The sequence below is a fragment of the Perognathus longimembris genome, chromosome 20 (genome assembly GCF_023159225.1).
Source record: "Perognathus longimembris pacificus isolate PPM17 chromosome 20, ASM2315922v1, whole genome shotgun sequence".
Lineage (NCBI taxonomy): Eukaryota > Metazoa > Chordata > Mammalia > Rodentia > Heteromyidae > Perognathus > Perognathus longimembris.
In genome coordinates this window covers 30,603,582-30,620,975 of record NC_063180.1, presented here as the reverse complement: position 1 = coordinate 30,620,975, position 17,394 = coordinate 30,603,582, and the positions used below count along the sequence as shown (strand labels likewise).

At 50.7% G+C, this 17,394-nt stretch overlaps 1 protein-coding gene across 4 annotated transcripts in view; it reads left to right on the top strand.

Annotated features, from left to right (window-relative positions):
- Positions 1-17,225, top strand: part of Znf592 (zinc finger protein 592) — a 34,577-nt gene extending 17,352 nt beyond the window's left edge. For all 4 annotated transcript variants that reach the window (XM_048330106.1, XM_048330105.1, XM_048330104.1 and 1 more), the window contains 7 exons: positions 6,693-6,871; positions 11,275-11,451; positions 11,843-12,002; positions 12,092-12,379; positions 12,514-12,626; positions 12,931-13,066; positions 13,973-17,225. In XM_048330106.1, coding sequence (XP_048186063.1) covers positions 6,693-6,871; positions 11,275-11,451; positions 11,843-12,002; positions 12,092-12,379; positions 12,514-12,626; positions 12,931-13,066; positions 13,973-14,500 — 1,581 coding nt within the window. In that variant the 3' untranslated portion in view covers positions 14,501-17,225. The remainder of the gene's footprint in view (positions 1-6,692; positions 6,872-11,274; positions 11,452-11,842; positions 12,003-12,091; positions 12,380-12,513; positions 12,627-12,930; positions 13,067-13,972) is intronic.
- Positions 17,226-17,394: the final 169 nt, after the last annotated feature.

Below are 17,394 nucleotides of genomic sequence, written 5' to 3'. Positions count from 1 at the left end.
TCCCTGAGACTCTTAACTCCAGTTAACCACCAGAAAACTGGAAGTAGTGCTGTGGCTCTAGTTGTAGAGCATTAGCCTTGAGCTAAAAAGCTCAGGGACAGCGCCCAGGCCCACAGTTCAAGCCCCACAACTGACCAAAAAAAAAAAGAGAGATGTTCAGCAAGTATATTTTGGACATGCCCAGTGTGTCCCTTGAGTCCCACTCTAGTGGGCTGTGAGGAGTTGTTGGGCTTTCTCTTGGAAGGTCTCCTTCTCATCTCTGGAAAGTGTCATCATGGTTTCTGCATGTTCACAAAGAGCCTGGGGATGTAGGGAGGTGAGTTATGTCCCTGTACCTCATTCTCTTCTCAGAACTGTGACTGTAGGAGGTTGCATTGCCCTGTGATAGACACAGAGTCCCTTTGGGAGCCCCTCACTGGGACCAGAGGCAAGGCAGAGGTGGCAGGAGGGCAGTGGATGGATATGCAGGCGTAGTAGAAATTTCAAGGCCCTGCCCTTGCATCCATGTTTACTTCCTTCAGGAAGGCAGTGGGGCCCTGAGTTCAAACCCCAGAATGAAATAATAATTATAATAAGCCATGCTGGGAATGTGGCTTAGTGGTAGAGTGCTTGCCTAGCATGCATGAAGTCCTGGGTTCAATTCTTCAGTACCACATAAACAGAAAAAGGCGGAAGAGGCTCAAGTGGTAGAGTGCTAGCAAAAGAAGCTCAGTCAGTGCCCAGGCCCTGAGTTCATGCCTCGGGACTGGCCAAAAATAAGTAACAATAAGCCAGATGCTTATTGGTCTGGGAGGAGAGCCTCGGAGGCCTGGGAGGAGAGCCGGGTAATGTTGGGACTCTAGCCCAGCCAGGGTGTCTGCTGGCTCTGGTGCTGGCACTGGGGCTGGCAGGGGATGAGCTTTGCACTGTGCAAGGCCTTTGCCCTGCCCAGGGGTTGCCAGGGCAGGGGGTCACACCTGCCTCCCATAGCCCTAGGGACTTAGCGAAGGGCAGAGGCCACCAGGCAAACAGCCTAAATTGGGACTAAAGCAGGGTTTATGGCCCTGCTTGCATAAGGTGCCTGTGGCTTGGGGGTGGTCAGGGCTGGACCTGGGAGGGAGGGGCAGGGACAAGGTCTGTGAGAGAGCAGAGTACAGTGAAGAGCAGAGCTTGTGGGTTGGAGCCTGACAGACCTTCAGGGCCTCTGCAGAGCCCTTGGCCTCTGAAATAGCCAGAAGGCACAGAGTTCTTTGTGGCCTCTCCTCTTTTTTTTTTTTTTTTTTGTCAGTCCTGGGCCTTGAACTCAGGGTCTGAGCACTGTCCCTGGCTTCTTTTTGCTCAAGGCTAGCACTCTACCACTTGAGCCACGGCGCCACTTCTGGCCATTTTCTATATATGTGGTGCTGGGGAATCGAACCCAGGGCTTCATGTATACTAGGCGAGCACTCTACCACTAGGCCACATTCCCAGCCCCTCTTCTCTTTCTTCCTCTTACAAGTCAGGTGGAATGGAGTCAGCCTGTCTTTCCCCAGGTCTGGCCAGAATTCCTCATTCTGAAGGGCTGGGATGAGTGCCTTTGGCGGTGGCTTTTCCACATTGCTCCTTACCCATTTTCTTAATCTGTGCAGTGGAGGTGAGGATGCATAGCTCCAGGCTGGACAGGAGTCCCCAGGAAGGCTTCCAGGCTTCTAGTGTGCCTCCAGTCTGTGAAATCTGCTGCTCAGTGTGGCTTCCGAGTCCTGTAGGAGGGGAAGGCTTGAGCTGTGGGATGGAGAACAGGCCTGGTGGCTCGTGTACTCTATGGCAGTGCCCAGGCATGGTGGGGTATGCATTAGGAAGTATACCTCCCTGCAGGAGAGAAGGGCTTTGCAGCTCCCAGGAGGTATATTTTCTTGTTCTAAACCTGTTATGTAAGTAACTATATTGTCCTTACCACATGTAACAAAGTTAATAACAATTCTTCCATATTACCAATGTAAAAATATCTTTGAGTTGAAACTTTTTTTTTTGCCAGTCCTGGGGCTTGAACTCAGTGCCTAAGCCCTGTTCCTGGCTTGTTTTTGCTCAAGGCTAGCACTCTACCACTTGAGCCACAGTGCCACTTCTGGCTTTTTCTATGTATGTGGCGCTGAGGAATCGAACCCAGGGCTTCATGTATGCAAGGCAAGCATTCTACCACTAGGCCATATTCCCAGCCCTGAGTTGAACCTTTTTCCTTTCCTTTCCTTCCTTCCTTCCTGCCTGCCTGCCTTCTTTTCTTTTCTTTTTTTTTTTGGTTGTTTCATTTCCTGTTTTCTGGTGGTTAATAGGAGATAAAGAGTTTCATGAACTTTCCTGCCTGGGCTGCCATTGAACCACAGTCCTCAGATCTCAGTCTCCTAAGTAACTAGGATTATAGGCATGAGCCACTAGTGCCCACTCCTTCCTTCCTTCCTTCCTTCCTTCCTTCCTTCCTTCCTTCCTTCCTTCCTTCCTTCCTTCCTTCCTTCCTTCCTTCCTTCTGAAAGAATGTCACACTGTGTCCTAGACTGGCCTCAAATTAATGATTCTCTTGTCTCAGATTCTCAAATACTGGTATGCCACCATACCTGACTTATTTATTTTTCGCCCATACTGAGGTTTGAACTCAGGACCTTGAGCTTGTCTAGTTTTCTTGCTCAACTGGTACTCTACCACTGAGCCATACTAGCAGCTTGGATTTTTGCTGGCTATTTTGGAAAGGAACGCTCAGACTTGTCTGCCTGGTCCAGCCTCTGGATCGCAGCCTTTTGAGTACTAATACCAGCTTGTTATTTTATTTTGTTACAGTGCTGGGCAGACAGAGCAAGGGCCTTGAGCATGACAGGCAAGAGCTCTGCCTCTGAGGTTCCCCTCCCCCCCAGGTCTGGGCTTGTTTCGAATGGCAGAATAAACATGGACCACATGGTATGTCAGTTGTATTCCCCACCTCATACCACCTTGTCCTCTTTTCATGAAGTTGACTTTGAAGAAACTGGATCATGTGTCCTGAGAATTTTCTACAACTATTCTGGGTTTGACTGATCCCCCTATGAGTAATTTTTTCCCTTTGTACCCCTTACCCCTTATTTTGTCTGTAGACTATAACTTAGCAATTCAACTCAGATTCCATTTTGATGAGGATAGGAGGATGTAGTAGTGTTCCTCCTACTTCATGACTTTGAGACTCAAAGTGTCTGCGGGTCTTGCTTCTCATAATGGTGACCTGAGCAGTGTGGTAGCTCAGACCGCTTCATTATAAAGCTCCCTACTTTCTCTTTCTCTCTCTCTCTCTCTCTCTCTCTCTCTCTCTCTCTCTCTCTCTCTCTCTCTCTCTCTCTCTCTCTCTCTCTCTCTCTCTCTCACTCTCTCTCCCCCTCCCCCTCCCCCTCCCCTCCCCTTCTCTTCTCCCTCCCCCCCCCCATCTAGACAGGTGATCTACTGATTGAGCCCACACATAACCCTTTTTGCTCTCTTTCCCTGGGGTGGCCTGGACTGTGATCCTCTTCTTGTGCTTCCCCATTTAGCTGGAACAACACATTCAGCTTTTTCTTTTGAAGTTGGGCCCTAGAACCTTAGTCCTCCTGTTCCCTACAACCTAAGTGTCTGGGGTGACCAGTGTGAGCAACATCAACCAAAGCGCCTACTTTTAAACTAATGATTTAGAATAATCAATAATCACTGCTTGAGTCTAATTTTATTAGGAGCTGCAAGGTATGTTTTTCTCATATATAACCTGGAATTCTGTATAAAATATCTTTACCTCTTTTAGTACTCCTTTAGATTACTCTGAAATAGAGTTAATGTTGTAAATGTGATAATTTGTTGTCTTTAATGAAGTAGCAGGTTGATCCCCTTACAAGCTAGTGGGTTTTCTTTTTTTTATTGCCAGTCCTAGGGCCTGGACTCAGGGCCTGAGCACTGTCCGTGGCTTCTTTTTTTTTTTTTTTTTGCTCAAGGATAGCACTCTACTACTTGAGCCACAGTGCCCATTTCAGGCTTTTTCTGTGTATGTGGTGCTGAGGAATCGAACCCAGGGCTTCATGCATGCTAGGCAAGCACACTACCACTAAGCCACATTCCCAGCCCTAGTGGTGTTTTAAGAGTTCCTCTTCTAATATTTCTAACATTGTGGCAAAATATACAGACATAAAAGCTTCATTTTTAGGTTTTCTGTTTAGTGATCACTGTTGTGCAACCAATCTCCAGAATGCTTTCCACTTGGCAAATTAAACCTTGTGTTCTAACTAGATGCAACTCCCCATTTTTTGCTCTACCCCAACCTCAGGCAGTCACCATTCTATTTTTCTGTCTCTGAGTTTGACCGTGCTAGGTGTCTCATGAGTAGTCTTTGCTACATGAATTATTCCACTTAATATGTCCTCAGGTCTACTCAGGTAGTAGATATGTCACATTTTCCTTCTTTTATAAGACAGCCAGGTGTAGTGGTGCATACCTGTAATTCCAGCACAAGGAGATTTAGGCAGGAGGGTCTGGAATTAAAAACCAATTTGGCTACATAGGAGCATCCTGCCCAAAAAACAAAACAAAACAAAATCCCAGCCAAATGCTGGTGGCTCACACCTGTAATCCTAGCTACTCAGGAGGCTCACATCTGAGGATCATGGTTTGAATCTCCAGTTAACCACTAGAAAACCGGACATGGTATTGTGGCTCAAGGTGGTAGAGTGCTAGCCTTGAGCAAAAGAGCTCAGAGCTGGGAGCTAGCTGGTGGCTCACGCCTGTTATCCTAGCTACTCAGGAGCCTGTGATCTGAGGTCACAGTTCAAAGCCAGACTAGGCAGGAAAGTCTATGAGACTCTTATCTCCATTTAACTACTCAGAAGAAGACGGGAGTGGTGCTGTGGCTCAAGTGGTAGAGTGCTAGCCTTGAGCACAAAGAGTCTCAGGGACAGCACCTAGGTCTTGAGGTCAAGCCCCAGGCCAAAAACAAACAAAAAGTTGAGGGACAGTGCCCAGGCCTGAGCTCAAGCTCCACGACCAATAGGGAAAAAAAAAATCCCCAAACAAACCAAGGCTAAATACTCGTGTGTGTGTGTGTGTGTGTGTGTGTGTGTGTGTGTGTGTGTGTGTGTGTGTATCCTACCTTTTGGTTGGCTGTTCATCTACTGATGGCTTTCCTTTCTTCCATGTTCTAGCTGATCTGAATAATCTAGTGTGGACACGAGTGTGAAGATGTCTCTTTGGGACTCGGCATTTGAGTTTGATTCTCTGGGTTGTATTCCACAAGTGGCCTTGTTGGGTAGTGGGGTGCTTTTGTGACGATCTGTGAGGAGCCCCAGCAGCTCTGCCCTGGCATTTCCCCCAGCAGGCCACCAGGTACTGGGGGTTGTTTCCTGTCATGGCGGCCATTCACAGCCACCTCTGTTGGTGTTAGTGTCAGGATGACACCTGTTCAGTGACCCTTTGCAGTGCTTCACCATGTGGAGTGGGCAGCACCCTTGGGTCTGGCTCCTTTGTCCTCTGCCGTAAACTCATTAATTCTTTTTTTGCCAGTACTGGGCCTTAGACTCAGGGCCTGAGCACTGTCCCCGGCTTCTTTTTGCTCAAGGGTGGCACTCTGCCACTTGAGCCACAGCGCCACTTCTGGCCATTTTCTATATATGTGGTGCTGAGGAATCGAACCCAGGGCTTTATGTATACAAGGCAAGCACTCTTGGCCACTAGACCATATTCCCAGCCCAACTCATTAATTCTTGAGAAGCTTCCTCAAGACTCTGGACACTTTACCTTTGCTAAAGCCAGTAAAGACCATAGTCTGGGACTGGATAACTTTCTTGGTCCTGGGTTTATCTCTTTTTATCTTAGTGGTCAGAGCTAGGAAATAGACTACCTCCCACCCCCACTGGAATTGGGGCTTAAACTCAGGGCCTGGGGTTCTGTCTCTTAGCTTTTTTTTTTTTTTGCTCAAGGCTGGAAATTTTACTATTTGAGCCACAGCTCCATTTATAGCTTTCTGTTAATTGGAGACCTATAGTCTCCTGGACTTTCCTATCGGAGCTAGCTTTGAATCACAATCCTCCCAATCTCAGCTTCCTGAGTAGCTAGGATTACAGGAATGAGCCATGTGTATCTGGCTCAGAAATAGACTTTTAAAGGGAGCAGTGGACAATGATGAGTTTATAGTGGGTCTCATTTTTAAAAATGGAGCCTTCATCTCTCCTTGCCTTTCTCCCTCATCTCATGTTTGGCTAGGCTAGTTTTGAACTTGCAACCCTCCTGCCTCGGCCTTCCAAGTGCTGGGATTACAGCCGTACCACCATGCCTTCACGCTGCACCCTTTGATTAGAGCAGAAGTCTTCTCCAGTATTTCCAGGCAGCTTGGAGAGTAGTGAGCAGTAGGAGCAGTGTGTCTCTTCTGACTTCTCCAGGGGGCAAGCATGGCACAGGGCAAGCGTGGCGCAGGGCAGGCATGGCACAGTGCGGCGGCGTCCCACCCAGGACCATCTGGTTGCAGAGGAAAGGCACAGGCCTCACGCCCACATGACTCATGAGGCGTTAGGTGGCACTTAACTGGAGACCATTGGAGTGCCAGTGTAAAGCCCTACTGCTGAGGTCCAGCGGTGGCACGAACATCCTGGGAGACATGGACACAAGACTGATTGGAGGAAGAGACGATTCAGACCCCACAGCCTGGGAGATCCCACAGGAGTCCTGCCACCGGCATGACCTGCTTTCTTGCTGTTCTTTTCCAGACTTGCCAGGTGTGCCAGATGTTGCTGCCCAACCAGTGCAGTTTCTGTGCCCACCAGCGGATCCATGCACACAAGTCCCCCTACTGCTGCCCAGAGTGTGGAGTCCTCTGCCGCTCGGCCTACTTCCAGACCCACGTGAAGGAGAACTGCCTGCACTATGCCCGCAAGGTGGGCTACAGGTGGGTGCTGCTGTGCTCGCGGCCCTGCTGCTGTCCAGTCCCCAGTCCTCTTCTGAGGCTAGAACTTAATATTTAGGTTTGATTTTTTTGGTTAGTTTTGCTTTAATTTGAACTCAAGGCCTTGAGCTTGCTAGTCAGGCCCTCTGCCACTTGAGCTATACTCTCCACCCCCCCCATCCTTTTTGCTTTTGGGGTTTTTCACATAGGGCCTCATGCTAATATTGCCTTTGCCAATCTTGAACTGCGATGTACCCATCTCCATAGCTGAGATTACAGGTGTGAACCATCATGTCCAGCTGAGGCTTGATCCTAACCCAGGGGACAAGAATGTAGGTGATATAAATAGACCCTATGCCAACAAACCCTGTGCAGTATGTGAACAGGAGGAAGAAGAATGGGTACATTTTTAAACAAATATTTTATAAAATGTGTGTTTGTGCATGTGCATGTGGGTATGTGTGTGTGAGCTGACACGGGCTTTAATTCAGGGCCTCATGCTCTTGCTTATTACCTTTTTCAGTGGAGGCTGGCACTTCTTCTGGCCACACTTCCATGCCCAGCTTTTTGCTGGTTAATTGGAGATGAGTCTTTTTTTTTTTTTTTTTTTTTTTTTTTTGTTGTTGTTGTTTAGCTGGCTTCCCACTGTAATCCTCAGAACTCAGCCTCCTGAGTAGCTGGGATTAGAGGCGTGAGCCACCAGTGCCCGGCTAGACACATGCTTTGTAATCCCTGCACACGGTAGGCTGAGGCAGGAAGATCACAGGTTTGAGGACAGTGTGGGTAATGTAAGGAGCCTTTATCTCTAAAATTAAAAAAACGATGACAAAGCTCTTACCTTGTCTACTCTAAACCAGCAGAGATTTACAGGCCGGAGAAAGAGGAGTGCATATTGGCAAGGATGCAGGCACAGTGAACTGAGCTGACAGAGTAAGCTGTTGTTAGGGGCCTGTCCAGTGACCTGGGGTGATGATGAGAGGTGAGCCTGGGGAGTGGCAGGGCCAGCCATAGAACACCCATGTTCCTTGACCAAGGGGTGACGGAAGCCCCTGGACGGTGAGGACCTAGAGATAGATTTGTGATCTGGCTAGTTGAGAAGCTGATTCACACTGGAGGCTGCCTCCAAGAAGCCTTTGCCATGAGGCCAGAGAGAAGCTAGATTTGAGAGGGGCTTAGGAATTAGCAGTGTGATGATTTGTGACCAGGAAGGCTTAGTGGTGAGTACCAGGTTTCAGATGTAGTGTAAACATTTGCCATTGACCAACTTCCTCTCCCCTCCCCTCCCCGCTTCCTTCTTTCCCCTCCCCTCCTCTTCCTGCCTCTTCCCTCTTCTTCCTGCCCCTCTTTCTCTCTTTTCCATCTCCTCTTTTTTCATGTCTAGTGGTATTGAATGTGAACATATTTTCATGTACTTATTAGCTAATTGTGTATCTTTCTTGGATAATTGAGTATGTAGGTTCTTAGCCCATTCTGGGAAAATTGGCTCATTTGTCATCTTAATGGGTTGTAAGCATTTAAAAAATATATATTCTGGATAATGATAATCTGATCAGTCCCTTGTTAGATTATGATTTGTAAATAATTCTTCTCGTTCTCATGAAGCTGTGTGGTGAATTCTAAAGAGATGCCTGTGTTAATCTCACTAAACTGTACTAAAGAGTTTACCAAACTATTTTTAATTATTGTTATTATTAAAGTGTTATACAAGAGGTTATAATGTCACTATTCAGATAATGTGTACATTTCTCTTTTGGACAATCACCCCTTCCTTCGCTTTCCCCCAGTACCAAATTATTTGGCATTTTATATTAGTTTACTTTTCCTGAACATAATATAAAAGCCTATAAGAGGTACATGTGTCTATATGTATTATAGTTCATATCCCTTGTGTAAAATGTAAACATGTGTGTCTGTTTTATAATTTTTTACTTATTCTGCCTTTTTTGATAGTTTGGAGAATGACCAGTGAATTAAGTTTATTTAGATGTTCTAATAATATGCTATTTTAAAAAACTTATGATTACTAGCAAAGCTAAATACTCTGTCTTTCCTTAATGCTACATACATATTTCTCACTATATTATTCTATAATCCTACATGTTCTGTAATTGTTTTTTCTTTATCTTAAAAGAAAAAAAAAAAGCATGTCAAGGGCCAGGTATGGTGGTGCATGCCTGCAATTTGGAGACAGATGCAGGATTGTGAGTCTGTGTCTAGCTTGGGGTCCAGAGTGAGACCAGAGCCAGCCAGCCAGCAACAAACAAAACATGGCCAAGGGTAGTATCACGTCCAGTGGGCTTTCTTTTCTGTCCACCTTTTCTCGGTCCACGTTTTCTCAGTCTGTGAGCTGCTGGCCTCTGCTCTGCACCAGAGCTCTATTCACACGTGTTCTTGCTCTCAGTGAGATTTCCCAAGGGACAGCTGCTGGCGACATGAACGGATGAGTCTTCAGTAGCATCTGAAGAGTAGATTTATATCATTTCCACAGGAATTTAGCCCAACTGAACAAATAAAGCCATGAGAGAAAGCATGTGAGGGGATTGTAGAGATAGGAGGAGGGGGAGACTGCTGGTTTACATAGATCATGTCTGCACGGCCACTGAATGAATTTAGGAATATGTGGATTTTATTTTCCTTCCTCAGATTTCACTACTTTGTTCAGTAGGAATGAAAAGAAAATAAGTAGCTTATTTAGAAATTTTGTGAGTTTTTTATGATGATGGGGTTTGAATTCAGGGCCTTACACTTGCTAGACAGGCACTCTACCACTTGAGCCATGTCTCCAGCTGGGCAGACATGCACACCATTAGCAAGAAGCAGAAGCCCAGAGAACAGGGGCTGCTAACAATAAATTCTGAGGAGCAGAATTTTTTTTATTTATTATTTTATTTTATTTTATTTTATTTTTTCTTACTTATTGTCAAAGTGATGTACAGAGAGGTTACAGTTTTCATACGTTAGGCCTTGGGTACATTTCTTTTTTTTTTTTTTTAACCTTTCATAATGTAATTTTAATGTTTCTAAGTTGAAATGATAATTTAAAGAATGATTTTTCCCCTCCAATTCTTTTTTATTTTTATTTTTTTTGGCCAGTCCTGGGCCTTGGACTCAGGGCCTGAGCACTGTCCCTGGCTTCTTTTTGCTCAAGGATAGCACTCTGCCACTTGAGCCACAGCGCCACTTCTGGCCGTTTTCTGTATATGTGGTGCTGGGGAATTGAACCCAGGGCCTCATGTATACGAGGCAAGCACTCTTGCCACTAGGCCATATCCCCAGCCCTCCAATTAATTCTTTCTTTCTTTCTTTCTTTCTTTCTTTTTTGTTTTTGTTGCCAGTCGTGGGGCTTGGACTCAGGGCCTGAGCACTGTCCCTGGCTTCTTTTTGCCCAAGGCTAGCACTCTACCTCTTGAGCCACAGCGCCACTTCCAGCTTTTTTTCTATATATGTGGTACTGAGGAATAGAACCTAGGGCTTCATGTATATGAGGCAAGTACTTTACCACCAGGCCATATTCCCAGCCCTGGTTTTGCTTTACTTGTGTAGGGTTTTTACCCGAGACCATGATCTTTCTATCTGTGCCTCCCCAGAGCTGGGATTACATATATATACAGTTCTATGCTTGGCTTGCTGGTTAAGATGAGGGCTCACATTTTTTCTGGTCTGATCTTGAGCCAATCTCCCAATCTCTACCTCCCCAGTAGGTGTGATTACAGGCATGTGCTAGTCCTAGAAAAATATGTAATTGAAAGCATGCATTAGTCTCACAATGAGTGCTCCTCAGAATTTATTGTTAGCAGCCCCCATTCTCTGGGCTTCTGCTCCTTGCTAATTGTGTGCAGTGGCAATTCTTTGTCCCTCACCAGCCCCCTCCCCAAGCTCCTACTCAAAAAGGAAGAGGGGGGACTGGTCAGAATTCTGGAATTGAGAAGAGATCACACTTAGACAGCTGTGCTTTCCAGAATGGTGGCAGTCCCTTGTGACTACCACGCACTTGAAATGTGGTCAGTGAGGCTAAGAAACTGTCCGGCCACACTGACAGTGACTGCAGGACATTATCGCTCTCGCCTGGGTTCTGGACTGCTGGTGTTGCCCCTGCTCCCCATCCCTCCTGCGATTCATCCCAGGATCCCTCACGGACTTGTGCACTCTTTAATGTCATTACTGAACCATACTCCTCCTCTCCTATCCCATCTTCTCTCCCATCTCTGACTTGGAGAAGGATACCCTGGCCTTCAGGATGGGCTGGGCTTTTTCCTCACTGCAATACCAGGCATGATAGGGCCTGAGGGACCCAACCGGGGCCTGACTGGGGCCCCAGTCCTCTGGGGAAGCCCAAGTGCTGAGGGGGAGGAGGGGCCCTCAGCGACCCCTTCCCTGCATCTAACACCCCTCTGTCTCTTGTCCAGGTGCATCCACTGTGGTGTTGTCCACCTGACCTTGGCCTTGCTGAAAAGCCACATCCAGGAGCGACACTGCCAGGTTTTCCACAAGTGTGCATTCTGCCCCATGGCCTTCAAGACCGCCAGCAGCACTGCGGACCACAGTGCCACCCAGCACCCTGCCCAGCCCCACAGGCCCTCCCAGTGAGTGCCCCCCCCAGCCCCACAGGCCCTCCCAGTGAGTGCCCCCCCACCCAGCCCCACAGGCCCTCCCAGTGAGTGCCCCCCCCACCCAGCCCCACAGGCCCTCCCAGTGAGTGCCCCCCCACCCAGCCCCACAGGCCCTCCCAGTGAGTGCCCCCCCCACTCAGCCCCACAGGCCCTCCCAGTGAGTGCCCCCTCCCCCCCGCCCCACAGGTCCTCCCTGAGGGTCCCCCGCCAGGTCCCACAGGCCCTCCTAGTATATGCCACAAGGGTTGGGGGCCAATGGGGCGGAGACTAATGGCAGAGGCAGATGGAGTCTGTGGGAATCTCTGGTGCCCAGAGCAGAGGAGCTGAAGGACTGCCATTCTGACCCTGGGCCCTGTCTCACCAGGCTCATTTATAAGTGCTCCTGTGAGATGGTCTTCAACAAGAAGAGGCACATGCAGCAGCACTTCTACCAGAGTGTCAGCGCCACACAGGCCAGTGTATTCAAGTGCCCTGAGTGCCCTCTGCTGTTCCTGCAGAAGCCTGAGCTGATGCAGCATGTCAAGGTGGTGCCTGGGGAGGCGAAGGGTGGAGGGCCGGGAGGGGGCGGGGGCAGGCCTGGGCCAGGACTCTCACCCAGCACCTCTCTGCCCAGGTCACCCATGGTGTTCCTCGAAATGTGGATGAGCTGTCCAGCCTGCAGTCGTCAGGGGATGCGTCCTCCAGCCGCCCTGGCCCTCGGCCTCCCACCGAGCCCCCCGCCTCCAGTGTGGCTGCTCGAGGCAGCACCTTACCCTCCAGCCGCTGGGGCCGGCCTGATGCCCATCGCAGGGCTGAGGCCAGACCCCGGCTGAGGGCCACAGGGTGGACCTGCCAGGAGTGCCAGGAGTGGGTGCCAGACCGAGAGAGCTATGTGTCCCACATGAAGAAGAGCCATGGCCGGGTAAGCGCCCTGAGAGGTGGGGACCCCTGTTTCGCTGGCTCTCGCCCTTCTCCCCCCATTCTGTTTGTGGGTGTGCTCCCGTGGCACCAGAGCTGTCAGGGCTGTGACCCTGCGACTCGCTGCCTCTCCCGCAGACGCTGCGGCGGCACCCGTGCCGGCAGTGCGGGCAGTCGTTCCACACCCCCAGCAGCCTGCGCAAGCACGTCCGCAACAACCACGACACCACAAGGAAGGTCTACACCTGCGGGTGAGTCCCTGTATCCCGCCCTGGCCCGCTGGGGCTTCAGCGTGAGACTGGCAGCTCAGAGACAGCGCTGGAGTCTGGGGATCTTGAGCCTTCATCTTGTTCTCTAGCCCTGGACTCACTCAGCGAGCTGGTGCCCTGGGGACCAGCTAGGCCTGTAGGTTGAGGGCCAGTGTCAGGGCAGAAGCACCTGCTTCTGCTCTCTACCCCCTGGCTTCCTTGCTGGCCAGGCCCTGCGGGGAGCACTGCACTCCACTGCCCACGGCCCTGAACACACTCCAACTCTGACGTGCACTGTGCTCCCCAGGTACTGTGTGGAGGACAGCCCTAGCTTCCCTCGGCCCTCCCTCCTGCAGAGCCACATCAGCCTTATGCACGGCATCAGAAGCCCCGACTTGAGCCAGACATCCAAAGCCAGACCTCCGGGCGATCAGTCCCCTCAGGTGAGTGCTCAGTGAGGCCCCTCATCGCTGCGGACACAGAGCTGGCAGAGCAATCATTCCTCTGGTCCTCCTTGGTCCTCTGCACCAAGGCAGAGACTGGCAGAGCCTAGTCCCCCTTCCTTGCCCTGTCTCTACCTTACAGCAGCTCTATGAGGGGTGGCAAGGGTCACGATGCTGGGCCCACAGGCAGAGGCCCCCTACCCGGGTCCCTTGCTCTATAACCCCGTCTCTGGCCACACCACACCCTGCTCCTGTTTCTGACCCCTCCTGACTGCAGGGTCCCCACACTGTGCAAGACTCAGGGTACGGGAACTCCAAGAGCTGCTTGGAGTCCAGTCAGATGCATTCTCAAAACCTAGTTGACTGCTGAGGGTATCCTAGCTGCAGGCTCATTCCATGTTGTGCATGTGGTCTCCGGGGCCTTCTCCCACTCAGGGTGTGTGAAGTGTATTTTGTGGTGTGCACATGTTGAAAAGGACAATAGTTTTGTTTTGTGAAGGATGCCGAGGCCAGGCCTGGGAAGTGGGGCAGGAGGGTGGAATCTGCCTGCGCCCCCTGAGAACATGTGCCACACTCACATGCTGCAGTAAATCAAAGACTGCAGCTCGGAGGCACAGTGCAAATGGTGGTGCGCTGAGAGCAAAGAATGCTGAGTAAAAACAGGAGCCTCTGGGTTTAAGCCCCGACACTAGCACCAACAAACAACTTGCCAGGCATGGAGGGTCAGGCTTGTAATCCCAGCACTCGCAGGCAGAGACTGGAGACTCTCATGCTCCAGACTGGGCTGGCCACATAGAACTCTGGAAACAACAGAAAACAGGAGGAAGGAGAGCCTTGGGTGGCGCTTTCCGGAGGACCTTGCTGCACATGAGGTGCAGCCAAACCCCTTCCACTCTCTCCTTTCAGGTGAACCAGCTGAAAAGAACAGCCAGTGCAGGGGATGCTCCGGGCACCAGCAATGGCACTACTGTGTCTTCCAAAAGGCACAAGTCGCTTTTCCAGTGTGCAAAATGTGGCTTTGCCACAGACTCAGAGTTGGAGTTTCAGAGCCACGTACCTCAGCACCACGTGGACAGCTCCACAGCCCAGTGTCTCCTCTGTGGCCTGTGCTACACCTCTACCAGCTCCCTCAGCCGCCACCTCTTCATCGTCCACAAAGTGAGAGACCAGGAGGAGGAGGAGGAGCCGGAGGAGGAGAATGCGGTAAAGGTGAAGGTGGAGGCTGCAGATCCAGAGGAAGGCTCTGCAGAGGAGGTGGCCATGGAAACAAAGGAGAATGGACTAGAAGCATGTGCCACGGAGCCCTTGCTGGCTGCCCCCAAAGCTCAAAGATCACTTGGCGTGGCCTTGGCAGAGGGCAGTGCCCAGGATGCTCAGAGCCAGTCACAGGCCTCTCAGGACCAGGACAGCCTCCCGCTGTCTGCTCAGGTGTGACCAGAGGCATGGTGGTGCATGTGGTCAAGCTGTGCAGACCACAGGGGCCCTCCTGAGCTGCAGGTTTGGTGTCCCCTCTCCCCAGGAAACATGGGATTGCCTGGGACCCTCACAGCTCTGAATTTGCTTCTGTTATTTATGGCTTTGTGCTGCTTCTTGGTCTCCACCTCTGGCCTGTGTCCTTCCACCCCAGGCTGTATGTGTGGCCCCCAAGGCCGCCCCCTCAGCCACTGTGCTTTCTGGGTCCCTGCTTGCTGCCTTCAGCCAGGGCCTCCCCAGGCCCCTTCCTGCACACACCAGCTCTCCTTCCTGCACACACCAGCTCTCCTTCCTGCCTTCAGGGCCTGTGAAGGAGGAGAGTGAAGGGTGCTGACCTAGTCCCTGCCAGGGCCCCTGGTCACCTGCCCTTCCTGCCCGTCTTCTCTGCCTCTTTCCTCCAGAGCAGTCCCAAGGACTGACTCGCCCTGGTTCATGGCTCAGCGGAACAGGCTTCTGCACCTGTTTGGAACTGGGGGGAGTGGGGGAAGGAGGTATGGCCATGGCAGGCAGGTGCCAAGACCCAGACGCCCCCAGAATGAGTGTGCCAGGCCTTTGCACCCCCTGCCCAGTGGGCGTGGGGAGCCTGCCTCTTTGCTCCTGTGCCCTTAGAGGCCCGAGGCCTGGGCAGGCAGCCCCTCCACCTCCCAGCTGCATACTGTTGCTCAGAGTAAATTTCAAATAAAAGATCTTCTTATGGTGCAGGTAGGCTCTTGTATTCCTCTTGGGGTGAGCCTGGCCCTTCCCTGTTCCCCCCTGAGGATTTTTCCCAGATGCTCCTTGTCCATCCCTTCTAGAGCAGTGCTTCCGATCCAAGGCAGGGCTCTCCAGGCTCAGGGGCCCAGGTTTCTGGGCTCTGTAGAGCTGAAGGAGCAGAGGGTTCCAGCAGCAGTCAGGCGCTTCCCTCAGGGTCTCTCCTGGCCTTAAAGCCTGTCATCTCCATCTTTCCTACAGAAGGGCTTTCAGCCCCGGAGAGTCCTTACTGGTGAGGGGTAGAGAGGAGCGTACACCATTTTGCCACAGCATTCCGAGGCTGTGTTCCCTGCCATGCTAACTGGGCAGAGCTGGAGAAGGCAGACAGGCTGGCGGGGGATGGGGGTGGGGTGGGGGGGGGTTTCTCTGTCCTTCCCGAGTGGTAGGAAGGGGCCGCAGATCCTGTGGGGACAGGGAGGTATGAATATTAATTATGAATCATGCCTGACCTTTCCACAATTGAAAAAAGTACACGTTTGTTTTCTATCAAATGCCACATTTTTAGTGAAATACTAACGGCAGTGGGAAAGGTTAGTGTCTGCTTCTGTTCAGAGAGCCTCTGCTGGCTGGACTGCTTTAATTATTACTGTTCTTGGCAAGGCTCTGTGGCCTCACTTCCCCAACTGGCAGTGGGGATACCCCTGCTTCTTTGAGCTGTCTGCTAGGCGCCTATTGTCCCAGCCTCCATTTCTAAGAGCAAGGTCTCAGAGGCTGACAGAGGGATGGGTACCCATGCCCGGCTTGTGGCTGGGTTGTGGGGAGATCGCATGGCAGCTGCCTCCTCCCTGGCTGGTGTGTGAGCCGCTTCTGGGCCCCTGCCTTGACCGAGACCCAGCAGTTCCCACCCAGTTCTCCCCACAATTCTGTGAGCTCGGAGCATGAGGGGCTTGGATGGCAGAGTGTCCCCCGCAGTGCCACTTACCAGTTAAGATGGGTCTGGCATTCCATTCATTTAGCAGTTGTGACAGTAGCTTTCTGAGCTCTGCTCGTGTGCCCAGCATCACACCTCTGGGTGACTCAGTTACTCCTCACAGACCTCAGTTATTCTCCCATTTCACAGAGAAGAAAACCGGGGCAGGGAGGTACAGTGACATCTGCAGAGTCACACCTGTCACTGTGCTGCCTGGTGGCCACGGCTGCCTCCAGCCTTCTGCTCCACTCCCCCAAACACCATCCGGTCCTCTCTGGAGCCCATCCGTGGCTGCTTGCCCCAGGGAGGGCCCTGCCAACACCCCTGCTCCTCCTGCCCATGAGGCCTCCTGCAGCAGCCCCACCATTGTTCTTCCTCCTGGGGATCCCCTTTGCCATCTGAAGACCATTGGTGTTGAGGATTCTCGAGAAGGTTGCCTGACCTCACAGTCAGTGCTTCTGATCCCTCCCGGCATTGTTCATGGTCGTGCTATCGCTGACTACCCTGGGGCGGGTGCTGGCTGGCATTGAAGTGCTGCAGCCAGCACTCTGCTGATCAAATCACACAGATAAAATCCGAACCTGTATGCACTGTGAGGCTCGAGGAATGACTAGTATTTATTCTCCAAGTGCTTTATCTCTGTAAAATGACATGCCAATTGTAGAAAGAACTTTCCCCTTAACTTATGTAAACAGTCTGGCTTCTAAAAACTTTGGAAGTTCCATCCTTTGCCTTCCCTAAGACTTCCCTTTCTCTCTGTATATTCACAGCTGGCAGTTTCTTTTATTTTTTGTTTGTTTTGGAAACCAGATGCATATCTATGGTGAGACATTTACCAGTACAAAAGAATATATGATGAAAAGTAAACTCCCAGGGACATCATCGCCTTAGTCCCGCCTCCCCCCACCCCCACCCAATCACTGTTGCCTGTGTCTTGTGTATCCTTTCAGAGTAATTCTATGCATTTACAAGTTTATAAATATGTATATTTATATATCTATTTTTAATACAAACAGTAGCATTCTATACGCAGTGTTCTGAAGCTTGCTTTCCCCCCACTTACATATATAGTATTTTGGAGATTGTTCCAAATGCCTCTTTCCTCTGGGATTTTCTGAACCAATCTGCTTGGAATTTTCCCTAAATCCATCATACACAGAAAGGAATGGCCGGTGGAGGAGGGTGCATACTGCTT